The sequence below is a fragment of the Squalius cephalus genome, assembly GCF_949319135.1.
Source record: "Squalius cephalus genome assembly, chromosome: 20".
Classification (NCBI taxonomy): domain Eukaryota; kingdom Metazoa; phylum Chordata; class Actinopteri; order Cypriniformes; family Leuciscidae; genus Squalius; species Squalius cephalus.
Window position 1 is genome coordinate 12,350,863 of NC_137141.1, and position 27,356 is coordinate 12,378,218.

The window sequence follows — 27,356 nt, forward strand, 5'->3', positions numbered from 1 at the left end:
GAGAGCATGTTCAAAGGAGCATTGTAATAAATAAAGCTTTTGACGGCAGAGCACTGAAAACAAAGGGTTTGGCATCACCATGAACAAAACTCCCTTTGTCTCAAAATCCGCGTGTATGATTCTTAAGATGAACATATGATGCATCTTTGCCGCGCTGTTCCAAATCGGACGTAAAATAAAACATTTTACGCAACGACTCTTTTTTTATCTACGAATTTCGTCATTCGAATAAAAACCGACGCAGTGCGAGTCGAGGCAGCCATGACGTAAACAAAGGCGTTAAGTAAACGCATGCGCGATACAACCAACGATTCTCATCAGTCAGAGCAGCGCCTGCGCACGGTAGTCACACGAGCGCGTGCAATGTTTTGAACGGCGACGTGCTGACGTCACCGCACGCACGTAAACCTCGGAGGGTGAGACGCACAGTGTAATAATGTGAGAAGGGAGAGAGGAAAAAAACAACATTAACGAAGACAGGAGAGAGAGTATGCACAATATGCATTACATATTGACAAAAGGTAACAGTCTAATCCGGATGCAGCTGTGTCTGTTAAAGTAATTGAAAAAGTTCGCTGAACAAGGGTGTTTTTCGTTGTTACTTCGTGGCCAGAGCAGACCATCTCTCAGTCTCAGCGCGCTTCGCCCGCCATTCGAGATGTTTCGACGTGCACGCGCTATCCGCGCCAACTTTTAGATCTCGGGCCTATTAGAGACATGCGCCATCGACGAATATATCTCGACGCCTGTTTCACAAAAGGTGACTGAAACTCATTTTCTTGACTTTGAATGGACAAATAACATTTATGTACGCCGGTGGTTGCCACGTTTGCTCACCTGTGAATTAGGTAAAATAGGCAGTCTAGTAATGTTGTTATAGTAACGTGCGCCTGTTCGGTAATCATGCGCACGTTGCGTTACAAATGCGTTTGACGCTATTCTTAAAGTTTTTATTATTATCATAGATGTGTATTAAAAATGGGACATGTTTTTTTCAAAATCATGTGGCTAAAGTGATGTAATGGCGTTGACATGCATATTTTTTGTTATATTTGATTTTATGCAGTATGCACAACAATAAGGTTGTGACGTCGCTTAAACAACTAAATTATAAATAAAACCTTTTTGGTGTCTTAATTGCGTCGTTTTGTACATAAATTGAGTTATTTTAATACGTTTTAGAAGGTTATGCAGCAGTAACACTAGTTTTTAAGCATGAGGTATTATTTCGAAACCCGCCATATCATTCTATTGCTTCCATATATTATAACTTTTTAAATTATTATTTTAATAATATTTATATAAAAATGTAACCATATGTTATTAATAATACAGCAAATCTTAAAATATACTGTCCACTCGAGAGACGAAACTGTATTTGCTTGCTTTTTCAAGTATGCATATAAATGGGATGTGTGACACACCCACCTTGGAAGGTGCACAATACAGTTCTATAGAAAATGTTTAAATAATGCTTACACGAAATGAATATTTGAGTCAATAAAGTAGCCTACTAAAAGTTGTTTTAAGTTGCATAGATTGTATTGCCTCACGAGTTGAGATCACATGACAAGGAAAGTTTTTGCTATGGTTACACCATGTCGTAACTACCGATGACATCTTGAGATGACAACACGTGACGTTCTATTTGGCGCTGTTCATGTCCTTGGACTGGGGTGGCGTTTAAAGGGATACTTCAGGATAGGGCTGGGCGATATATCGCATGAGATTGTTATGCGCATCTCGTCAGTAAAGCCGGTTCCTTGATTAGTAGTAAATCGCCATCACCTGCTTTCAGATGGAGCGGCATTTACAACACAGGGCGATATATCGCATGAGATTGTTATGCGCATCTCGTCAGTAAAGCCGGTTCCTTGATTAGTAGTAAATCGCCATCACCTGCTTTCAGATGGAGCGGCATTTACAACACAGGGCGATATATCGCATGAGATTGTTATGCGCATCTCGTCAGTAAAGCCGGTTCCTTGATTAGTAGTAAATCGCCATCACCTGCTTTCAGATGGAGCGGCATTTACAACACAGTAACTGACAAGCTGAGCCATATCGCACTAATTATCGCAGGCGATACGTCCTCGATAATTAATGCGATATGGCTCAGCTTGTCAGTTAACTACGGCACTGTGTTGTAAATGCCGCTCCATCTGAAAGCAGGTGATGGCGATTTACTACTAATCAAGGAACCGGCTTTACTGACGAGATGCGCATAACAATCTCATGCGATATATCGCCCAGCCCTACTTCAGGATTTAGCAATAAGCTTTGTATTAGTAGAAAACCTGTAGTATTTTCTAATTACCGCGCTTTCCACCCTCATATCCCCCTGAGACGAGAGATTTATGTTTTTTTTTTTGTCTGGAAAAAATCCTCCAATGACGCAAAAATCGTCATTTTGCGTCATCGGAGGATTTTTTGGCCAGAGGCTAAAGACTACAGCCAGTAGTAGGAGCTGTCCTGCATGTTTTCAACCTGCCCATAGAGGGTGGGATCTCACTCACAGAATGTACACATAGTGTCAGCCATCTTTTTTTGGAAGCTAAGCTAGCAGGCTCTTGTTCTGTGGAGAAAGCTGAGTAGTAGAGGTTACCATCCTCTTTTTCCCGGACATGTCCGGCCGTCGAGATCGTCCAAAATGTCCAGGATTCGGCTTTTGCTATCTACAGTCGCCATTCATTGTTTACATGCACACCTTTTGTTTCAATCTAGCTGAATTCATTCCGATTGGTGAATCTGAATGTAGTGTTTCCATGAACGCTAAACAAGTGATCGGTTGATGTGCGTTTTAACATTGCTAAGAAAATTCCCGGTCCTCCGTGAGAGATACGAGACCAGTGCGTCTCACAGGTGTCGCTCATCAGTAGGCTAATCACGCCACCGGCCTCGCACCGTTCTCCCACGGCCCTCAGTCTCGTCCTGCTCGCCACAGTAAACATAATGAATGGCGACTGTAGAAAAGCCGAATCCCGGACATTTTGGGCGATCTAGAAATCCCGGGCAGACTCGTCACGGAGACTCACTAGTAGCTTAGTCTTGTTGTTTAACTGCGCGCTCTTACCGGTAGGCGTGGCTTGGGAGTGGCCTCGTAGAGCAGTGAAGCAAGTGCATTCTGGGAGTTGTTGTCTTTCATCCACATAAGCCAAAAATAAATTTTCTGGCTTTTCTCAGTGTGGAAAGCTCCAAATTCAAAAATAATTTCACATTTCTTCTACATAAATGACCCATTTTAAATACACATTCATCTTTCCAGAGGTGAAGTATCCCTTTAAGTCCAATTTTCTATGCCCTTCCCTCGCTAACTTCCCTCCATCTTGTTCACTCAAATGTACGTCATTGCTTACAGTGCATGAGTGCCCACTACTGGCAGAACCCTTGCAGTGTGTTTAAATGGAACACCATAAGCCCTTGATCGTTTGGAATCCACAATGGAGTGGATTTATTATTTAAAATGTTTTCCTTATGAATTTGTTTTATGCACCATTCTATAGGCCTGTATGTTTGCTTGGGCTGTTGGAGAAAGTATACAAATTTACACATACTACAATAACAATACAACAAACCATAGTAGTCAACTTAAAGCTACACTGTGTATGATTTTCTCCCATCTAGCGGTGAAATTGTTTATGACTACAAACTGAATATTACTTTCTAGCCCCTCCCATTCCGAGGGCTTTTTAACTCCTACGGTGGCCATATTATTTCAACTCTGCTGACAGTCGCAAACAATCTCCCCCTCGCATTCGTCACAGTGCCACTGAGTGTCAAAACACAGAAGGCGAAACTTGAATTTCCAGGTATGTCCCTCTTTGGCTAATGTATTTTCAAGATGGAGGCGCAACATGGCTGCCGCCATTCGAGCGACTCGCTCGTATGTATTCTAAATAGCAGATTCTATGCTTACGAGAATACTTGATTAGTTGGTAGAAGTAATTACACATTAATGAGCACATATGATTTTGAAAGAACAAAGTGTTTTTTGCTAAGAATCAACTTAAAAAATGACACAGTGTAGCTTTAAGGTAGCTACATGTATTATGCGATTAAATGTCAAAATAAATCAAAAATCAAACACGAGTTGTGTGGGGTAAATTAAGCGCGATCTCCTGTGCAGTCACAGTCACGGCTCTTTGTGGTTTATGAATCTGCCTGAAGTGTATGGAGTTGTCTCGCTCCCTCTGTCGAAATCGATGGGTAGAGGGTCTGTCCAATTAAACTTCCCTCGCCCACTTGATGAAGTTGAATGGCGGTGGGGATTCCCTCAAGGGGAAGTGCTTGGAGAAGTGTATGTATAAAAGTGGAGTTAAACGCAGCCTGGGAATTATGCATTTCTTTGGCAACACTATCAATGGCTGAATTAATCTGATGCGGTCAGGTGGTAAAGCGGTCACGTGGTACAGGTAGGAGCACTCAAAAAATTCCCATCTTACAGGCTGTAATTATGAGCTCTACAAGCATTTGAACACTTTTTATAAGTTGAAATCTCGTAATTGCAGCAATTACAACATTAATCAACAAATCAATTACTTTGGGTAAACAAATCAATTTCTAGCACATCTTTGACTTTTGAGGTAACGTAGCATTAACCACAATTTGGCGAGCTTATTCTAAATGGGTAGTGAGTGTCATTACACAGCACAAAGACAATGGGTTGTAACAAGGACATATTTTAACAATAAAATACGAGAGTTTGTGCTAAATTGTTAATATAGTCACAACTAAAGGGCATACAGCAGAGTGACTTGCCTATATTCACAATACAGCACAGCCTTAAGGCCTTATTGATTTTATAAAAGCTAGTAGTTGTTTTTATTATTAATTACCAAATAATTTTATTGAAACATAATTTTAAGCAAATTAATTGCTTGACATGCTTACACTATATTATAGACCTGAACATTGAATAAATTATATGAATTTGCTCAGTCTCTATTTGCTGGGAATTCATTAAGTGAGTACTGCATCATGTGTTTTTTGAGATAGTGTTTGGAATTTTAATTCTTTTGGAAAGCGATTTAGCAATTCTGTCAGAATTTTTCCAGAAGCCCTCCATCAATTTTTTTTTTTTTTTTTTGTGTGTGTAAAAATAATTCTGTTTGTCACTGTTTTCAATTATTTGTTAGGTAATTAACTGTCATTTAGGGTGTCATATGATCAATGTCCTGTTTAATACTTTAATTTCTTGATTAAAATATTCTGTATCAGAAGAGCCAGGTTGTGTCATGTCACAGGTAGGACAAAGGATACACCGGTATTGCAGATAGAATGCTGAGTTGAGGTAACAGTCCGAAACAGTGAGTTTAATCTCTATAGACAAGTTACATATGAAGGCTTATGCTCTTCTTCAAGAATGAACAATGTGGCATCAATGAGTTTGCAGGCTGTCTATGAAAAACCTGGTGCAACTGTGCAACCTGAAATTAGAAAGGGCAATTATGTGGTTTCTCTATATGTAGCCTAGGCTTTTTAAATAATAAAAAAAAAAAAAAAGAATAATGAGGTTTCCATAGAGGTTTCCATAGAGGTTTCCCTGTTTATATGCATACATCATTTTACCCCCACTCTTCTATTCAGTGTTAATGAACAGAGACCACTGAACTTAGGGGCAGTTTACACAACAGTTTTTTTAAATTTATTTTTTATCTACAAACTGAAAACTTTATGCGTTTTGGTCATTCATTTACACAACAACAGCGTTTTGGGGGCCAGAAAATGCAAACTTTTGAGAACGTGTTTCAAAGTGCAAGTTTTTCAAAACGAATATCGTTATTGTCTCCGTATAAACTACAAAAACGCAAATCTGTGAAAACAGTGCCGGTACGAACATGCGTATTACATTATTATTCTATAGGCATGCGTGTTCGGTTCTAGAATGCGTATGTTCACAGTCTTTGCGAATTGACATCACCAACATTTTTTGTTGTTTTTGTGGACCCTAACCCTTTAGCCCTAGCATTTGATGGCTGGCATTTTTTTCTTTACAGTGTCTACCATTGTTGGATTAACTAGTCAATTTTGGGGTGGGTAGTGGTCATGACATTGGTCAAGTCGGAGCCCTTGAGATGTGATGCTGTTTGATAAGTTACACAAAGGCCCTGTTTTTACCTGGTGTTAGTGTTTTCGGTGATCCAAGTGGTCGGTTGAGGTGCATTAGGCAGCTGTGATTTTTTTTTATTTTATTTTATTATTATTATTATTTTCTGTCACCACACATCCTAGAAATATCACGTAAGGTGATCTAGACAGATAGTGTTCCTACTACAAATGCAATGTGGTTTCTTGTGTTTTTGACTACTTGCGTATATTTTCAGTGATCCAATGACAAAAGACCCTGTTTTAGACCCTGTTTCCACCTGTATTTAGTCCTGGCCACTTGTGATTGGATAAAACAACTCTCTCTCTTGTTGCCATGTACATGTGTAACTTAAGTTCAAGGTACCATGACATTTTCTTGTATCAATTCCCCTTATTTAGGCAACAGATCCTCAGTCAATGCTGCATGTACCTCCATATGTTTGCAGCTCATTTTTACTTACATGTAACTAAACACCAAGTCTTTTCAATTACCGTTTGTCCTCTACAGACCCAGAGGGTGGAGGTAGACTGTTTAGGACAGGTACTCAACACTGTTCATAAATGGCCATCTTCATCCAAAGTTCCACTCCTTAACCTGCATATATTTTCCAAGTGTCATCAAGCCTTTGAAGAGTTTGTTAGGACTAAACTGTGTTGCTAGGTGGCCTTCCAGGAGCAGAGTTGAATACCCCTTATCCATATATATTCAGGATGTACTTTGTCTAAGACTTGCATAGATGTCCTCACAAGTATTAGGCTACCTTGGCTAATGCAATGCTTAGAGGCCTGTGATGGATAGCCACTTGTGATGTAGTCCACAAAGCACCATACACTACAAAGTATGTTTACTAGATAGCAAGGTGTAAACCGTTTGAAAACAGACAAGGTAATGCATTTATGGAATTAAATTGTTGTCCTCTAACAATTTTATGCATACAGGCCAAGAAGGGATGCAACTTACTAGTAGTTGACTAATCTAGTGAGTAACACAAATAAAAACTGTTTATAATATGCTTGAATGTTAATCTTTACAGTTGCTCGCTGTCAAACATGCTTTGACCATGTTATGTCGTGTATGTCTTGTTTTTTTTAAAGGATGTAGACCTGAAATACCCTGAGATGAGAGGGTCAGAAGCTATCCAGATGACTTCTTAACTCCCATGGCAGATACAAAGGAGCAGGGTGCAATGGTGCTACATGAAGAGGGCATGACTGCCCCAACACTGGCACCTCCCACAACCACTCCACCTTCCATCTTTGTTGTCCTCAAACAGTTGCAGTCTGGTGATACTGGGAAAGACAAGAGCAGTCTGATGGCAATTAGTGAGGCAAATAAAATGGTGAATTCTTCAATTGGCTCTGCTGTAACCGGCCTTCCTCCATCATCATCTACATTTGCAGACACCAACAACGGCTCACAGTCAGAACATTTGGCAGCAGATGCTAGATGTAAGGGCATAACAGTTACACTGGACAACAACAGTATGTGGAATGAGTTCTATAGGTGTCAGACTGAGATGATTCTGACCAAACAAGGTCGTAGAATGTTCCCCTATTGTCGATTTCGTCTCTCTGGAATGGAACCTTTCCAGAGTTACGTGCTGGCAATGGATATTGTTCCAGTTGATAACCACAGGTACAAATGGAGTGGGAAAGGATGGGAAACGAATGGGAAGGCTGAGCCTCATGTTTCACGTTTGTTTGTACACCCAGAATCCCCTGCTACTGGCCTACACTGGATGCAGTACCCTGTTTCATTTTACAGACTGAAACTTTGCAACAACTTGGACCAAGAGGACCATATTATTTTGCACTCAATGCACCGATACCTTCCTCGACTTCATGTCATACCTGCAGACAAAGCCACTGAAGACATTCAAGTTGACAATCCCAACGTTATAACTCTAAGCTTTTCTCAGACCGAGTTCTTTGCAGTCACAGCTTATCAAAACCTTCGCATCACCCAGCTCAAAATTGACTACAACCCATTTGCCAAAGGTTTCAGGGAGGATGCAGTCAACGCCCGTTCATCTAAGGTAAAGAATGGAATGTCCACTGAGGAAACTGGGAGTGAACTCAAGCTAAGCAGGGAGATGACAACCTTGAACAATTTGAAAACTCTGTTTATGAAGAGAAATGCTGCTGTAAAGGTCAATAAGGACCAGGACGGTCCCAGCCCTGCAAATGGAGAAAAGAAAGTTGTTAATGGTGATGCTCCTATTGAAACAAATGTTCAAGGTTTCTGGTAAGTCGAGTTAATAAATTTGTCAAATGGAAGCAAAATGTTACTTTAGTTTGAATTAGATTTACAAACTCAATGCAACATACTCTATGCAACTGTGCGAACGCATGACCAACGCATTTTCCTGTTTTGTGCTGTAGCTCGAAGTGTTTGCTTACATATAATTGTGTAGTGTGTTTTAGGCCCTAGGCTGCATATAAAAAATATTTTCAGATATTGTACATATTTGCCAATTTTGACAAATGTAAACTTTTTTTTGTCTTATTTTCTTATCCTTTCTTTGACAGTAGTAAGAAGCGCCCATCATCATCGGCATTTTCAGACTTCATTAAAGGTGCTCACGTGAAAGTCAAAAGGTTATCACTTGAGAATATCAAGAAAAATGGTGTGGCCTTGCAAACAACTTGCACAAGTGATCAAAAGGAGGTGATGGACATATCATCCAAAACAGAAAATATATTACAACTTGTTAGTAATGATGAAACTGTGGTAGGTGACATTCACAGATGTGAAAGCACAGACACATCCTCAAAAACAGAGTTATTAAAGACAGATGAGACTAAAACAGAAATAGATGAACACAAAGCTGACCAGATTACATTAACCAGTGACCAAAATGTACCCTACACAAATGAAAAGGGGATGGACACCCTTTCATCTCTGGACACTGAGGCCAAGTCTAAAGCAAACATGAAGAAAACCTTACCACATAAGCGGCCAGAACGTGTACCCCTACCGCTCCTTGCTCAGTTCCTTAAACAGAGAAAGTCTAAGACAAGACCTATCACACCAAAATCTGACACACCCAGCTCATCCTTAGACTCTGAAAAGTCATGTGAACCTTTCTTAACCCCTGAAAGATCATCTGCTTTGCTGTCTTCCATCCCTTGTGTTACCACTATCTTAGATTCACATCCAGTACATACCTCAATGTTTCAAAAAGTGATATCATCAACAACAGATGCAATCAACATTACATCTCTGTCCACTGCATTATCATCTTCATCAGCAACTGCATCCCCCGTACCAGCAGAAATGCAATTATCTGATGGATTTTCACATTTCCCAGTTGGCAGTGATTCATTCCGTGCCCCCAACACTACCACTTCCTCCAAATCTGAATCTGACACAATATCTAGTGTGTTCCATAATGCTGATGCTGTTTCTATGCCAGATCTTGACAACACACTCAGGTCTCAGTCAGACATTTCAACTCTCTTTACATGTGACACTGTTCATGACACTTGTTTACCTATCACACCTGAAGTTAACAATGACTTTGATGTCAGACCAATTGACCCCTCTGTCACTACATCAGATTTTGGTGTGCCATCTTGTACAGACAACGATGGTCCTTATCAGGAACTTGCCTCATTGCCTGATGTTGCTGAGAGTGCATCTATTTCCGATTGTCTTCTAGATAGTTCCAAGGGCTCTTGTCCTGAGCTTTTTTCTGAAGAAATCCCTCCACACTCTCTGTTCACACATGAAGAATCCCTTTCCTTGCCGTTAGATGACCCATCTTCCCCAGCCTTCTCCTTGCCCAGCCCAGCTCCTTCTTCTCCTGACCCATTTCCACCAAGTCTATTCTATGAAAGACCAGTACCTCCTCGAAAGACCCTTGATTCATTTCCAGAAAGATTATTGAATTGCACAGCTTTTTCCTCTCCTGACCTTTTTCCACTAGGTCTATTCAATGACAAGACTGTGCCTGCCAGAAAGATCAATGATTTTTTTCCAGAAAGACCACTGGATGCAATTGTAACTTCTAGAGAATCATTGTCACCAAGTGTCCCCGATGGGCCAGAACATCTCGGAGGAACAATTGACTTGTTCTCTCAAAGTCAATGCTCTGATAGACCAGGGCCTCTTAATGACTTGCAGTCAGCTATTAGTTATGAGACCAGTGTTTCTGATCACATTGTTCCTGAACCAATTAAACAATCCTCTCATGGAGGCACTTTCAAGAAGTCCAAGGCAAAACCGAAAAAAATCGGAAAATTGAAGTTCAGTGAAGATGATGAGGTGTTTGAAAAACCTGTAACTGTTCCAATGCAGCCCAGCCTGGAGGATGTCGACGGCCAGTTGTTTGTCTCCTTCATGTCAAAGGTAACAATTAACTTGTCTGGTAACTTTAGAACATAGAAAGGAAACTTTGAAGGAAATGACCACACAAAAATGAATATGTAGTTTTTACTCACCCTTATTTTAAAGCATCCATATGATGATCGCACCAACCTTGATGTCAAATAAGTAATTTCCTCCTGTTTTTTGTAAATGGTTCTTGACATCAAACCTGAGTGAATGTGTCTTCTATATATGCTGAATTTGAATTTTTTTTTTTGTTGTTGTTTTTTTGTTAAAGTGTCTGCTCTTACAAAGATTTTTGATTGGCTTTAGAATATTTGGATTACAGCTCATTTTAATTAAAGGACTACTTTAGCTGTATTTGCTTTGCTTTACTACTTTAAAATGTTGTAAACTTTTTAATTGACCTGGTGTATGTACCATCTACAGTATACTATCCATATATTTACTACAATACATCTATGTGACATTCTGAACACCTTAATCCTGAAATAGAAAGCTCTTGAGATTCACCTTGGAGATGATGCCAAAACGGAGATGGCACAAAAAAACACAGAGTATCCAGACGGTAAGAATTGAACACCTCACCGTGGTTGATGCTAAAGAACCACTTTGAAATCACCTACAGTTTTATTTTTTATTTATTTTTTATTATTATTTAAACAGGTGGCAGTGATGAAAATATGCAGGAAAAGATTGCGGTGCTAGAGAAAACCCTTTTATGTGATCTGAAACTCATGAAGCACAGACAGGTCATTCATCCAGTGCTGCAAGAAGGTTCTAGATTTTGGAATTCTCTGAATCTCTAAATTATATAACAATACAATGTACAACATTACAATAATGTTTAATTTTGTTTTTCTTCGTAGTGGGATTAAAATTGAATCTGCTTGACCTAAACCTTGAAATTGACCTGCAATATCTGGGTGTGCAATTACCCATTCCCCCACCTGTTCTCTCACCCGAAGGAAGTTCAGCATCATCTCAAGGTAACTTCTTAATCTTAATCTGTATCTTAATAATAATAACAACAAACAATAAGCATATAGATAACCTAAATCATTATTTAGGCATTTTCATTGTCATTAATGCATTTTTCCCCTTTGCAGTCCAGTTTGTTTCAAGGACAGGAAAAACTACTGACTTTACTAAAATTAAAGGTTGGAGAGACAAGTTTGCTGGATCAGGATCTGTTACTGAAGGTATGCTATTTTATCAGTGATTTATTACAAGAATATACTCTTATACTCTGTTACAAGAATATACTCTGATATTAACTAATTTGAAATGTTGGTATGATACTGCTGCTAAAATAATGATTTTGCATTACATTTTATTTGCAGGCGTGTCAAGCACAGATGCAGGGCAGAAGAACCTCTCTGCATTTTGTAGTGACATGTTGGATGAGTATCTGGCTAGCGAGGGCAAACTGATCGACGAACGAGCTGCTAACTTATCACAGACTGATACTACGTCTGTAGCATACCAGCTGCCCACAAAGAGCACTAGCTACGTTCGTACCCTGGATAGTGTACTTAAGAAACAAGTACCTGCTTCCTTATCCACAACACTGAATAAGGTCAAGCCAACGTTCAAGTCAAAAGAGAAATTTAAATCCAAAAAACCTTTAAAGTCATGTACAGGAAAGCAAATAAAAACAGTCTTTAGTGTGAACAAACCTGCATTGTGCTTGAAAAAGCCACAACCGAGCAAAAAATTTAAAAATAAGAAGGAATCCAAAAGTTTGAGTCCTGAAAAGACTGCTGCAATTGTAGCCCCTAATAAGAGTCCCATGGTTGAAGTTTCTGGCTCCACACAATCGAGTTGCACAGGTGGACGTAGTGTAGGTTTGCCTAAGACTCTGGTGAAGCTGATGGATGTGGAAGATGGAGCAGTGTGGGAAGGCAGACATCGTACCTATATTACAGAAGAAAGGGCAGCCATCGCACTGGCCACTCTTGTCACCTCTGAGGTATAAGTCAAAATGAGGATCTTCTTAGTGTATAATTTCTTAGGACAGATATTGGGTTTTGTAGTTATTAACAACAGAATTGAGCTATGGGATCATGTTCTCCAAGACACCTTATGCTCTTTCTTATCTCTTTTTCTCGGTTTTAAGGGGGTATCAAAAGGAAACCCTGATGCCATCAGAATTATAAGACGACGTGCACCACCCTGCCTCAATGTATTCTGTAGGCTTGGCTGCGTGTGTGCCAGTCTGGTGCACATGAGGCGACATCATCACTGTGGAAAACCACAGTGCATGTTGGGCTGTAGCTGCCTGCGACGCAAAGTTGTTGCACTGAAGACCCCCAAACAGGAAGAAAGTACAGCAGATGAGCCTGAACCTCAAGGAGTGTCAGAGGAGAACAAGGCTAAATGGAAGAAGAAAAACAAAAAGAGAAAAACTTATGGTCAGTTTATTCAATGGATATTTATTGCAATAGCTGTACCATTGTTATAACTAACATTTTACCACTTGTTATTTTATCGTAAGATTCATGCATCTTTCCAATTAGCTTGTATTGCTTGAAATGCTGCTTTGAAACAATTTGTACTGAGAAAAGTTATGCAAATGAAATTTACCTTGACCATATCCTGCAGTTCTGACTGATCCGGAGACAGCTCCTGAACCGGCCAAACGTGTGAGTACATTATGGGTTCGAAAAAGAGAAGGTTCTGATTCAGAGGTTCTTTTCTCTCCTCCTCCTCCAAGAGCTCCATCTCCAGCACTCTTGTCTCAAGAGCTTCAACACGACCTGGAAAGCTTTTTCAGTCCTTTAAAACAAAAAACGGTGAGACTCAAAGATTTAGAATACATTGCAATCATAACTGATCACAGTTAATTAAACATGCTTTTAATGGGTTTATAATTTCATGTGCAATTTTTTTCCTGTTATAAAATACTTGTCACGTGTCGTGTAGTTTCAGAATTTCATCTGTGTACACTTGGATATCTTAAATATTTCCTTTCTGTATTCAGGTGGAAGAGAAAAATTTGAATATGATTAAGGACAATGTGGATAGCTCACTGACATGTGCTCGTTCGCGACCGTTTGACTCCAGGTGTCAAGCTAAACAAAAAACGGTGAGATTCTTACATGAAGGATGGCATATTTTTTGGTTAAGACAAATTTACACGAATTTACACTGTACACTCTTGTACTTCTGGCAGGTTGACCAGCACCACATATTGCAGGTCTCTAATCAAGGTCTGTTTTCCTTTACTGATTATTAGTTAGTTTACTGATCATTAGTTATTATGAGTTAGTTCACACAAAAATTTTAATTCTGTCATTACTCACTCTCATGACGTTCCAAATCCGTAAGACATTCATTCATCTTCGGAACACAAGTGAAGATCTTTTTAATGAAATCTAGCTTTCGGTCCCTCTATTGACAGCCTACGCAACCTCCACTTTCAAGCCCCAGAAAGGTAGTAAAGACATCATAAAAGTAATAGAGTATTTAATGACAGAATTTTTGTTTATGGGTGAACTAACGCTTTAATAGTTGGTGTAATCATAGTTTATTGCCAAACAACATATTGTCAAGTTCAAAGGACTTTAAAATGTTTTACAAAGCTGGTCCTTAAATTGAAACCCCTCTTTTTTCCCCTTTTGCTCATAGATATTGAGGAGGGTGAGCTTGTACCTCTTAATTTGTCTGGCCCTGCAAAACGCCTTGAGATCATTTCCGAATGCAGTTGGACAAGTACAGACATCAGAAATTACATTATGCGCATAGTGTGTGAGCACATGGCTCAGGATCGTTTGAAGCATCCTTTCTGGATTGGCAAGTACTTTATTGAGCCAGTTTCCAAGACTCTACAAGAGACAGATGATGGTTCTGTCGAAACCTATAAAGTCACCATCTCTCGACCTGTGGAGAAGAAAGAAGATGAGAAGGTTACGCAAAATGAAGCTGAGCTGAAAAAGCATGTAGAGAAGAGTAAGGTGAAAGGTCTGCCCTTCCTCTCCAGGTGTTGCCCTGCAGGCTTGCTCAAGGCTGAGAAAAAAGCACCCGATGCCCCAGGCCGAATAATGGTATGCGTGCAATTACCTGGCAAAACCATTTAGATGTATTTAGGAGTACAAAATATCATAAACTAACCTGAAGTCAACATAACATGAAAATGTACCCTATTTGCTTAATTTATGTTCCTGGTCTTCTTGTGCACAATTCATCAGTGTATGTAATTCCAATGTTTTCATCAAAATGAATTACATTACACCATCTGAAATTACTTTTCTTTTTATCTGACATCACCTGGGCTGCATGAAATGCTCACTTTTCACAATTCAATCAATTCCCAATGAATAAAGTCTTATCCTACAATTTTTTCCCTTAAACAGTACAGAACTAAAATGGGTTGGCAACATAATTTTTGTTGACTTTAAGAGTAGTTAAAGCCTGCCTGTCTAAGACATGTCTTTATATTTAAAGGTATGATTATTTTTTAATGGAGTAGGACCAGTCCTTTAAAACTTGCGTTCAATTGTTTTCACAGGTCAATGGAAAGCCATACCCACAGGCCAAGTTAGAGCTGGGGCAGATGGGAGCTTTGCATCCTGCCAACAGACTGGCAGCTTACATCACAGGGAGAATATGTCCAACAAAGTCAACCATTACAAAGGCCTCTATCCCATCCATTCCGGTTTCTACTGTTGCCACAGTAACCACAGTTACCAGCACGTCTACTTCTACAAACACACCCATCATCAAATCTGTTGGTAAGTCATGTAAAGGTTTACAGCGTTCACCTCCAGACCTCTCAAGTGTATTGCCCAATATAGTGGACGTCCAGTATATTACTAAGCAGTGTATAACACTGTTACATTTGTGCAGCTGTACTGCATGTAAATATGTGCATAACTTTAGTGGCAGACTTAACCTGCTCCTTAATTTGTTTTTTGCACAGTGACCAAGCCCCCTGTGGGAAAGGTCTTCACCCAGTTTGTGGTCAACCACATCAACTCTCAAAACAACACTAGCACCTCACACTTACAGCCTTCTGCTCCAAAAATTGTCATCCCTTCAACCTTGATGATTGGCAGAGAGGCTGGTGCTCCTGGGGTGGCTCTTTCTCCTCTTAAAGCAGACTTGATAACCCAGGTGTCTGAGCCTTCAGACTCTGCAGGTAGCACCAATTTTCCCACTGTATCAAAAGTCCAAGCCCCTACCATCACCATCCTCCCTAAATCACCCAGCCTGCCTCTGGGTAAGCCTGGCTTCGTTGGTTTGCCATTTTGTGTCTGTGCTTCCCTCTCCAACAAACCCTTTGGCCATGCATCTACTGGGAGAATTTAACATACATGGCCTTCATATGGGTCTGTTCTTGTGATTTAAAGCTTGCTGTTGCTTCAAAGAAAGACACCGGGTTACTTTCATCTTCCTGCTTTGTGTACCCTTCCCATTATCTTCTGTTATCATCATTTGTGACTCTGGCTGTTAGTGTAGGTTGAATAATCTTCCATGAGCTTAATTTAGCTTCACCCTCATTGATTTTCACATTACGCAGTATATCTTAATGTTAGATCTGTCCTTTTGCAGACTGAGATGTAAAAATGCGTGACACTGTGTTTACAGTGGTGAAGGAAAATTATGAATATGTTTTGGCTTCTCTGGATTCAGCATTGTTAAAATTTATGGTAATTGTTAAACACAGCCTGAATCAATTTAATGTTTAAAACGAAGCAATCAGATCATGTCACACATTTAAAAAACCTGGCGATTTGTGGCCATATAAGCATCAGAGACAACTTGATGTAAATGCACAGTGACATAATGTGCCAACTGCCAATAGGAATACAGGCATTTAATCAATGTCAGTGTGAATGCTCCTTATACTACATAGTGATTTTAATAGCAGTTTGCTATTGTGAACACAACCGGTCACCATCATTATTCTCCTTAAAAGGGTTAGTTCACCCAAAAATGAAAATTCTGTCATTAATTACTCAGCCTTGTGTCGTTCCAAACCCGTAAGACCTTCGTTCATTTTCGGACCACAAATTAAGACATGTTTGATGAAATCCGATGGCTCAGGGGAGGCTCCTTTGAGACCGATACAGAAGAGAAGAAATGACTGAATAAAGTCGATTTTTTTTTTTTTTTTTTTTTGCGTACAAAAAGTATTCTTGTCGCTTCATAAAATTAAGTTGAACCACTGTAGTCACATGGACTATTTTAATGATATCTTTCCTACCTTTTTGGGTGTCTTTCTTACCTTCAAAGTGTTAATTAAATAGCCGTCAATGGAGCCCCCCCTGAGCCATCAGATTTCATCAAAAATATCTTAATATGTGTTCCGAAGATGAACGAAGGTCTTTGGGTTTGGAACGACACGAGGGTGAGTAATTAATAACAGAATTTTCATTTTTGGGTGAACTATCCCTTTAATTATGAGCTAGTGTGGTGCTTTGGGTCTACTGACTTTATATGATTCACACTGTCCTTGAATTATTTCACCATGCCACCGAGTTGAATGTTTAAGTTGCCATAATTAATCTTTTCCTTATTTTCAGGTGGGTCTGGTCCAACGCCATCAACTACTGTCTCTTCACCTGGATCAACCACTCCTGGGAAAAAGACTGTTTTGATCAAAGTTATGTCCTGTAATACAGGCCTCCCCAATAGTGGTCCTCGGATTACAAAGCCTGTCACACAGACTCGTCCCCCACAGACCCCAGGCCAAAAGATGCTGCTTCAGGTGGTGAAGACGGCTGATGGAAACACATTGTACCGTAATCCTAATGGCCAACTCATGCAGTTGGTACCTCTAAGTCAAATTAAAGCCATCAAACCCAATCTCCTATCTCAAGGACAACGTAAGTGGTTCAGGAATACCATTTTAAATGGTTCATGAAAACCAATAAATATAGATATATAAGTATAATTAAATAAGTAGGTTATTAGCACTTAACAGCTTAAAACTATATTTTATAAGCACCCCAGTGGATAAAAATCACAGCGTCACAGACAAAATTATGACTGACTTTGAGAAATTTGTGTAATCTACATTATTACTTTTTATCATTTTTAGTACAAAGGGTAGAAATTAAATTCCATTGAATTAAAAATTTATATTAGGTAAAAAGGTTAAAAATGTAAACTTAAGGAATGGTCACATCATTTTCAAGTTTTCGAAAAAGCATTTAAAGTCCTAGTTTCATTTTGCTTGTGTTTTGCTGACAACCAATGTTGAATATTAAAATCCATGTGGTCATTTTTGTACAGCATGGTCTTATTTATTATTTTACTCAAATTTGGTGAAGAGTTGATAAACTTGTTTGGGGGAAATGGCAAAACAAATGTGTGCTTATCCCAAAAGACATATTAATTATGCCTCTGTTTTTCCCACAGCAACCTTTATCCGTTTGCACGCACCGGCTTCAATCAATCTGAATAAGCCTCAGGGTGGCAGTGCAACCATAGTCACATCTTCAAACCCAACGACTCAAATACAGTCAAAGCCTACTGTCACTGTACCAGTCTCTACATCTTCATCTATGAGTAGCAAGACAGTTACACTCACTGCATCCAAGTCAGTCTCATTGAGCAGCCTTCCTTCTACCCTTAAAGTTGTCCCAGGTTTTCTGGGACAATCTGGCACTTGCACATTAAGAATTCTCTCACCAAATCCTGTCCAAGACACTGGAATTACCAATACAGCTTCCTCTCCTGTCCTCTCACAGAGTGACTTTACATTAAAACATGGAAGTTCAACACTACTGAACAAAGACTCCACTAAGTCTGAGACCGCCGTTTCTGTTAGCTCACTTTCAACAGAGGGGCCAATCGGTCAGGTCCATAAGCAGTCTGAGCTGGATCCTGTTAAACAAAATAGCTGTGATGTTTCTAAACGAATAGCAGGAAATGTATCAGAGAGTGTATCTTCTGCTGCCACCTATCCAAAATCCAGGCAATTTTCTGGAGATGATTCAGCTCCTTCACATAATGAGCATGGAGCGCTGAAACATTTGAGTTTGGCTGAAGCTGATAACAGAGATAATCCCAATGTGAAGGAAACAAATTTTGACAAAACACCAGATCCCGAAGAGGAAGAGATTGATTCAGATGTAACAGAATTAACTGATGACTCTGACCTGTACAGTGATGATGACCGAGAAGATACATGTAGTTTTAGTGTAAGAGCGTCATATAATTGATTATTTTCACCTTTTGTAACAGAATTTGTGTAGCTCATCGAATTGTTATATTGCTTGTTCAGGCTAGATATTTTTGCTGTTTTTCAGGGTTCTGATAAAGGGGAGAGGATGGAGGATACAGATGGTTTGGACTCTGAGATGAAAGATTTTGCAGAGGTGGTGGTTGATATTGAGACCGTTGAGTCTACAGAGGAAAACAGTATCGCGAAATTGAGGGCATCTGCAATTAGACGGAATCAACATCATAGGTAACGAACACCTGATTGATGTTTGATTATGTGGAACTGTAGTTTGCATCATTTTGATGTTTTGTTTTGGTATTTGACCTGATCTGCATTTACACTATGAAAGCATTTGGAAATAGCTGCTTTGCCTAAGAAAATGAACCAGTTCCTGTGAAAAATCTACAAAATTACTTTTAAAAACATTTTGCTCTTGCAGTAACCAGAAGCACATTCATGATGAAAGCTTGGAAGTGAAGGTCAGGGTAGGTTCTATTCTCTCCATTCCATACGTACATTTTTATTTAATTTTTTCAAATGACTGACCCAACCCTTTCTATGTATTTTGTAACATGTATGTGTAACATAGTTTTTGTATTTAATAAATTGTGTTATGTAACTTCTTTGTGCAGAGAGTGAGGCTGGAGAGAAAGAGGCGCCACACACTCAAAGAGTTATTTCTTACACTTCAGGAAACACTAGGAATGCCCTCAAAGAATCGTGTAGTTTCCAGGTTGAGCATCCTCACCAAGGTTTGTTGTTGGTTTTGCTACAGCTTATGCTTGTAGTTTCACAGAAAATATTGTTTTAATGTTTTGACACGTTTTCTTACTTATTTCAAGGGTCATAAAGAGATTGAGTCTCTGGTTAAGCAGGAGGACCACTTAGTAAAAAGAAGAGAGAAACTGCGAATTAAGAGGGAGTGTTACCTACAGACGCTTTCACTATTGTGTGGTAAGGCTGTCCTTCAGACTATGGAATTATTTTTTATAATATCCAAGCTGTTATTAAAGATCAGAAACATATTTTGTATAAATATATTAATCTTGCACACTTGCAAATCATATTTTAATGCAACATTTCGGTCATGCTACCATCCTGATGGTCGCATGACCTAAACGTTGCATTGACATATAATTTGCAAGGTATTGCAGTGTGTGGGATTCATCTATTTTTGTTAGACTATTTGTTTCTGTTTATTCCTAGGCACATGCTTATAGGATTTACAAGGAGTTGTGGGGATATTTCATTGATGTATTCTGATATAAAATGATATAATTTGAATGTGTGAACATCTGGTTTGCTAACAAAGGTTGCATCTCTTTTTGTCTACAGACAAGAGTACAGAGTCCATCAGCCAGAAGCTTAATGAAATTATTGCTAAACAAAAAGCCCTGGAGGCCCAAACTAATGCAAAAGAGATAAAGTCCCAGCTTAACCAGGCAACGTCTAAATCTAAACCCAAACCTAAACCCAAACCTAAATTTGTTGATCTTAATAGTAAACAGAAGGGTTTGGCATTCCAGAACAAAGTAAAAGATGTTCCAAAACCCACCTTTTCTCCCTCCAAACCGATAGACTTGAGTATTAAAAAACAAAAAAGCCTGGAAGAGACAAAAAGTGTTTTGAAATCCACTCCAACCTCAAAACTTACAGACCTTGATAGTAGCAAAAACACCATTAAAACTCAGGATAAAGAGCAAGGCAGCATGTCTAAACCTACTCAGCCATCCTTTAACTCCAGTCCACAAAAGAAACCAGTCTCTGTCCTAAGTCCTGTAAAACATTTCCCAGTACCTCGTGAGAGAATGCGGCCAAACATTCTGTCCCGTGCTTCATCCCAGGTGATGCAAGGATCTCCAGTCAAAGAGCCTCTTTTAACTAACGGTTAGTCCAAAAAAACATTTACAATACAGTACTTGTGCCATGTTGATTTGACTTGGTTGAAATTGATTTTTTTGAGGTTCACACTCTTTGATGTCTGTTGTTTTTTTTGTTTTTTGTTGTTTTTCCAGTGTGTATACCTCAATTATTTCCTCTGATGAATACCATGGTTCAATGCAATCAAATCATAACCATAAACAACCCACTTCAACCAATTGGCATCACCTCAGTAGGGACACAGCAATCATCTACACCAGGTTTGTCTCTAAACAGGTCAATTGATGCTTCAAAATGTCACAAAGAAAGTAAGTGATTAAATAACACGCATTTGTGTTTTTGTATTCTTTTTTTAACTAGGTGTAGCATCTGTGTCCATAGTTCCTACAATATCTCATCCGCTTAGAGTGGAAAATTCTCTTCCAGTATTGCAACCTCAGTTAATCAAAATTACAAACAGTCCTGTTAATATTAATACTCAAGGTGAGTTTCCTCGGCTGATATTGTCATATATAATGAATCAGATTTTTCTACATTGTTCAGTGAAATTCATATGGATAATTTATTTTACGATGCATTATTTTCAGTGGATTCTGCCAACCTTCCAAACATCACCAATGTTATTTCTCTGGTTTCACCGGTGGAGAATCTGGTAATACCACAGAAAGTTGTGGAAGATGCATCTGTTGCCCAGGCACAGCCAAAATCTGTCCCTGCACCAGTGGAGAATCAGCAGAATACCTCTGATGTTAAAATATCTAATTTGGAGGAAAGGGCAGTTGTTGATGAGCCTCAACCCAAGGATTTCCCAAAACAGCCTGAAGGAGGAGATGAGATCAGTGCATCTGTTACTTCATCCAACCAAGAAGGACTGGAGAAGAAGGGTCAGGATGACCGCAGCGACCCTGAGGATGAAAATCTGATGTCTTTGCTTGATGAACTTGTTCTTCTTAGCCAGCAGCTGAATAATGAAGATGAAGATCAGAGAATTGTCGTGCCAGACGAGGTACAACCATGTTCTGACAAGCAGGCAGATGTAGAGCGGGATGATGAACGTGCTCTCAGTCCCTTGTTCCTAACTCTAGATGAAGATCTGATGTCTCCAGACTCTAAAGATGAAATCGATATCCCACCCAAAGTGGATGACTTGGTCAAAGTCATCTTTGGGTCAGATTCACCTTCGGTATCATCCGAATCTGGAGTTGCACCATCAACAAACGTTGAAAGTCCGAATGCCCCAACGTGCAATGTTAAAGGTGATGCTCCTACTCCGCCACCCCTGTTGCACATGAAGGCTGCATGTGAAGCTACTTCGGGTCAATCTGCCAATGAAGGGACCAATGTGGCATGGCGGCCTATGCCTAAACTGGTTCCTCTAGGGTTAAAGCCCCAAGATGTTGTAAATAAGGTGACTGGCTCTTCGGATCTTAAACCGGATTCAAATGAGCAAGATGTTAATAGACCACAAATAGGATCTACCAGTCAATGATTCAGGTTTGCTGCTGCTCACGTTTAACTTGTGTACAAAATTGTTTTTTTAAATGTATTTATTTCTTGTTTCCTGTGCAAGTCCTGCTTCCATGGGTACCACCTGTTGTGCCTCTGGTATATCCAAAGACGTTTTGTTGATTTGACTTCTTTTTTTTTTTTTTCAATACTCAACCTACTTGACCAGCAAGATTCTCTGTATTCTCCGATTTTGCTAGCGATTGTGTATCCACTCTTTGTGGCAATAGATGTGAAAAGCTGTTAACTCATCCTTACCTCCATATTTGAGCATTTGGTTTTTTTCCCATTGAAGTTCATTAAAAATTTAAAATATATAGTTTTTACTTAATCTTTTAACATTGGATTGTTTCTCCTGTAGCACCATGAAGGTCAAGCTGATTGTAATCGTTTGCACTGGGGATTTTGTGGGATGGTTATGGTTGGTTTTCCAGGTGACCTTTTTAGGAATAATTGAATTTGCCCAGTGACTTTTAACAGTAAAGCCGTTTCATCTGTGAGTGTCTGCTAATGAGATTACACAAATGTTGTCTTTGCATCTCGCTGAAACAAACCACTGTCTATTAAATGCATCACATGAATACATGTTAAAGCAATAATAGATGTTAAATTCCCTACAAACAGTCTATGTTCTTGTTGCAGAAAATCTAGCTTATATACATATGTTGAGTGCCTTTCAAAGGGTTCTAATAATGCATATTGGGACGTAGAAAGGTTTATTGTTTTTAGGGAATAGTCAACCTATATAAATAGCATAAGGACTATAGGAATAAATTAAGGATATAGTCTATCCATCTTTCTTTCTTCCTCTCTTTTTTGTTATTTTTGTTTGTTTTGAAAGTAATCAGTGAAGTTTGAGTTGTCAATGTATGGTTTTAGTTGTGAAAACCTACTCTTGCTTCACCATACTCCCCACCTCAACAGCAACATATATTTACCAATCTCTAAAGCATTTCAAAGGTTTTTAACACTATTGTCACATCCAGTGAGCTGGATAACTTCAAGGGATCCCTCAGTTTGAGCTTAGTTATCACTATGCAATTGTTTTGCGTACGATTTAGACGACTGGAAAAGGAAAAACTACATAGGAACTACAATGCTTCATAAAATGAGATTTGTATATTTGATGTTACACTGGTTTATTTTGTAAATTAGTTAGCTAGTTTAAAGTCTGTATATTGGCTTGTATAACATTTCTTGGCTATTGTACATATGTAAAACGTTCTTTTTGTTAGTCTGCGAACTGTCTGTTAAAATACTTATTTTTTTATATGCTATAAATCAGTGCTCTCTTAACTCCTTTGTAAAAGAGATGGATATGTCTTTTTAAGTCAATAAAATTGTGTTCATAATGTGTGAAAGTGAATGTTTTAATAATCCCATTTAATGACTGAGAATTGTGGTTAATTAAAAAAAAAAAAAACAGAAGATGTAAATATTATTCTTTTTGATTGCTTAGTCTAAAATGTGCTTTTCTGAGATCATGCATTTTTTTTTTTTATTAAAATGTTTTAATCTTAACAATTAGCATTTGGCCAAATTCTGATATTTAATACAACAAATGAGATGTAAATGAGCATGCTCAATTTAAAACGCATGTGGGCATGTTTATCAGCAAATATATTAATACTCAAAATATTAATCTATATTTTAATCTACTTGGGCTTATGATGCTTTTGGGAAACAGTCCAGGTTGATGCGTCAGTCTATTGTCCAAAAACATACCTTGAAGACTCCGAAGCGTTTCATTTGACATTTGATACAGACTTTAGAGAATTACATGGTAATTATCAAGGTAATTGTAGGTTATCTACTAATGGTTTTTACCTTGCTCGCAAGTCCCAAGAGCAAACACCGATCTATTTCCAGGAGGAATCATGGTTGATATAAAGCAGTTGACAAAGAGGTGTAATCAAACCTCTTTCAGCTTTGTCAAGGTAAGATCCATCCATTCTTGAATGTGCATTTTGTTTAACATGTTGTAAGAGATGAGACTGAAATAGTATGGATTTGAGTTCTGCATCCAGACCAAAATGGTGCTAGATAGTTAAGAATAATAAGTTACAATGGATAGGTAACTAATTTTGCCTCTTTCTTTTTAATGGAATATAGACTAAGCATAAGAAATGTCGGCAGTAAACAATTGGACAGAGAACTGCACCAGCTCCAATCATATGACCCTTCCTTTGGTTCTACACATAGACTGTCCCTCTAACCGCAAGTATGCCACCAACTTCATACCTTTTGTCTTTTACATGCTTTCAATCCTTGGAACAATTGGAAATCTCTGGAGCCTGTGGACTTGTCTGCGGCCATCCCATCCTTGGAGTATTGGCTCCATTGGTGTACTGAACCTAGCTCTGTGTGACCTTGCCTATTTGGCCTCTATGGGACCCTGGGCTGTCTACATTAGCTCTGACTACCACTGGAAAATTGGCCGTCCGCTCTGCATTGTGGTGAAAATCCTATACTTTGTCGGGTTGACGTCTAGTACCATGTTCATCTGCGCCATAAGCACTGACCGCTTCCTAGCAATCGTCTTCCCTCTGGAGTCCCGAATGATCCGCACCCCTCGGAACACTGCACTGGTTTCGCTTCTTCTCTGGGCCATCACTGTCCTCTTGGTCTACTTCAGTTATCCTAACATTTTCTATTCGGTCAGGAAGGATGGCATCCATGTGTGTGGAGCGGTGGTGATCTCGAAGTTCAGGACCACTGAAGCAACCTACAATCTCATGTCCTACTACTCCATTCAGGTTTCTGTCCCACTGATCCTCATCATTCCTGCCTATGCGAAGATCATTTCCAGGATGAAGCAGTCAAGGCAGCAGTGGGGCCAAGGCAACATGCAAGGCTTGGACAAGACCATCTGGCTGATTGCTGTTTTCATTGCCAACTTCCTGGTGTGTTGGGTGCCAGGACAGCTGCTTTACATCATTGCCTGTATAATTTTCTTCACTTTGGATCACTGCAAAAATGCTTGCTGGGTTGCATGGGTGGTCAACCTGCTCTCTGAAGTCTCTCAAATACTGTACTGTCTCAATGCATGTCTTGATCCTTTAATTTTCCATATGCAGCGGGGACATGGTAAACTTCCTCCTATGGTGGTGTTGGGAAACTGGGCTAGAAAGTTCTTACAGGTAGGTAAGAAACAAGATTTGGGAGGGCCTTCAGATGAACCTACCAGTGTGATCCAACTTCATGGTGGTTCCAAAAACAGAACAGAAATAATGCAGAATAATAAAAACATGAACAAATAATATTTTAAAGACCACCCACACATATCTAGTTGCACAATTGTGAGTTGATGCATTTAATGTCTTTAATATAACTTAATATAACATTTTAATATAACTATAAATGTAAGTTTACATACGTTTTTTCTTGCTGATGTAGTTGTTTGTTTTAAATAAAAGGTGTATGATGACTTTGTGGCAAAGCAAGGAAATAAACTATTTCATATTTGTGTCTGTCTGACTCACAGTTTCAAATGTCAAATGAGCGATTAATCTAAATTGAATCTAAATCGAAATTGTTCTAAAGTTGGCCATATGTACTAGTCAAGTTGAGTTCACAGTTGAATGAAAAAACAAACAAACCTAAAAGTAAATCCTAAGGTAGGCTACTTCTTACCATCACTAGATGGCAGACTTGGTGTGTGGGAAAAAAAATAGGTATAGGCTACTACACAATAATTCAATCGAACTTACATGTTAACACTAACAAGTTAACATTTGAGATTCAGTTGATGTTTATTTTTTTACAACAATGTTTAGTTAATGAAGGGATAAATCTATTTTTAAACCGTTGCTTTTGTCATTCAGTTTCTGCTATTTTCAGTCTGAATGCCACATCAGGCTGAATTTGTTCTTCGTCATAAATAGTTCGCCATGCAGGGAGGTTTATGGCATCTCTTTGTTGTCTTTTCTTCAGAGTACTTGGACAATTTATATTACGAAGTTTCACGTCCATTGAAAGCTACATGGAATCACATAATGCCATTCGGTCTAGACTGGAGAAATGCAATCATGCAGTGTTTACATTGGAACCATTGCTGTAAAATGCAAATCTGCCCTGTATGGTATTACCAGCAGGTATACGGTTACTGGTCAATTTGGTCTTGCACCAGCCTAAACCTGTCTAGAACCCATGTTCTAGAACGCAGTTATAATCTTAAACTGGATTTCCCATCTGGGGAACATTAACATATAATGCCACAATTCTCTGTTTTACTATTTGTCCTATTATTTGCAAACATCAAAATAAACACTTTGCCTTAAGTAAACGAATTGTCTACACCTTAGGGAAACACTGCAGTGTCACACAACCGCCCGCAGTATAATCAGCCTAGTAGTAATGCCATGCGTAACAATGTATACTATGGCTAAGGCTATCTTAATATTAATTAGGTCAAGCACACGTTAATTCGTAACCTTCCCGGGGTTTCAAGACTCGTCGTCTCATTAATATTCAGAAGTCAAGCATTCCCCCATAGCAGAAGTCGTTAATTGGCCAGTTGACTAGCGTCCGCCTCCCGTCGTCAGCGTTTCAGCCAATCGTGAAACTGACAGAACAAACTCGCATTCTATAATTAATATTCATGAGCCTGGCCTTTACAGTAGTAGAATTTGTAAATACACACACTGTACCGGTGAAGGTATCACGGCTGGAGGTGATTCGCGGAGCTTTCAGACCGTCAAACTGCTGACTCTAGACACGAAACATGGTCCATTTTAACAAATGGACGTTAAAGAGGAGCGCGTCTCTCACCGGCAGGACAACCACACTGGATTTATCGCGATGACGGTTCCGGCGGATTGGTTTAGTATTATGAAATAAAAGGCTATGATCAGACCATGGCTTACTTTAAACGCGTATCGTTTAATTGATCATCAGCTGTGACTGTAGAGCGAAGGGCTTCCGCTTGTTTGTTGGAAACGTTGATTCAAGAGCACACCAAATCAAGATGACAGTGGAAAATACAACTATCAAAAGTCGGCTTAAAAATCTGCTCCGGTCGCCTTCCATCAAATTGAGAAGAAGTAAAGCTGGGATCAACAAAGAGAATCTCAGTAATAAGGTAACGTTACAGTGCATTTACTGTATGACACGAAGCATGTGTGCAATCTGTATCTGCAGTTGCCTGTAAATGTATCATATCATGTATCGCTGTGATTTTCTGCAGTTTGATGCAAGGCGTCAGTGAATTGACACTAATATGTCAGATTTTTTCGGGGTTTGTTATGTAAACTTTACAAAGGCATACTGTGGCTCTGTCAGTGCAATGCAACAGTAAGAAGGCTGCAAAATGCACTGACCTATATTTGCCAGATGTCACAAATCATTTCAATCCCTGGTAAACTCATGCTGGGAAAATAT

The 27,356-nt window shown here is 39.1% G+C and overlaps 3 protein-coding genes across 11 annotated transcripts in view; all 3 read left to right on the forward strand.

Annotated features, from left to right (window-relative positions):
* The first annotated feature begins 385 nt into the window (after positions 1-385).
* mgaa (MAX dimerization protein MGA a) lies at positions 386-23,386 on the forward strand. 6 transcript variants are annotated; one of them, XM_079854206.1, is made up of 26 exons: positions 386-760; positions 7,027-7,066; positions 7,183-8,332; positions 8,617-10,438; positions 10,913-10,985; positions 11,084-11,194; positions 11,287-11,406; positions 11,527-11,619; positions 11,761-12,389; positions 12,537-12,831; positions 13,022-13,212; positions 13,401-13,505; positions 13,593-13,629; positions 14,048-14,463; positions 14,928-15,150; positions 15,339-15,638; positions 16,945-17,247; positions 17,783-18,567; positions 18,676-18,836; positions 19,030-19,075; positions 19,223-19,342; positions 19,433-19,544; positions 19,926-20,477; positions 20,606-20,731; positions 20,832-20,954; positions 21,059-23,386. In XM_079854206.1, the coding sequence occupies exons 3-26, from the start codon at positions 7,248-7,250 to the stop codon at positions 21,958-21,960; spliced, it is 8,730 nt and encodes a 2,909-aa protein (XP_079710332.1). In that variant the 5' UTR covers positions 386-760; positions 7,027-7,066; positions 7,183-7,247; the 3' UTR covers positions 21,961-23,386. The 6 variants fall into 6 exon arrangements, with proteins under 6 accessions (XP_079710332.1, XP_079710331.1, XP_079710330.1 ...); XM_079854205.1 differs by lacking the exon at positions 7,027-7,066 and having other exon boundaries at positions 392-760; XM_079854204.1 differs by lacking the exon at positions 7,027-7,066 and having other exon boundaries at positions 392-521.
* A 717-nt stretch (positions 23,387-24,103) lies between these two features.
* On the forward strand, positions 24,104-26,365 carry LOC307148510 (P2Y purinoceptor 4-like; the record flags this gene model as incomplete). Its single annotated transcript, XM_079854120.1, has 2 exons — positions 24,104-25,117; positions 26,282-26,365. 2 exons carry the CDS (start codon positions 24,104-24,106, stop codon positions 26,363-26,365), a joined length of 1,098 nt encoding a protein of 365 aa, XP_079710246.1.
* A 192-nt stretch (positions 26,366-26,557) lies between these two features.
* Positions 26,558-27,356, forward strand: part of mapkbp1 (mitogen-activated protein kinase binding protein 1) — a 55,319-nt gene continuing 54,520 nt past the window's right edge. For 3 of the 4 annotated variants that reach the window (XM_079852624.1, XM_079852626.1, XM_079852627.1), the window contains exon 1: positions 26,595-27,057. In XM_079852624.1, coding sequence (XP_079708750.1) covers positions 26,944-27,057 — 114 coding nt within the window. In that variant the 5' untranslated portion in view covers positions 26,595-26,943. Of the gene's footprint in view, positions 27,058-27,356 lie in introns of all 4 variants that reach the window. The other variant, XM_079852625.1, reaches the window with a different exon arrangement.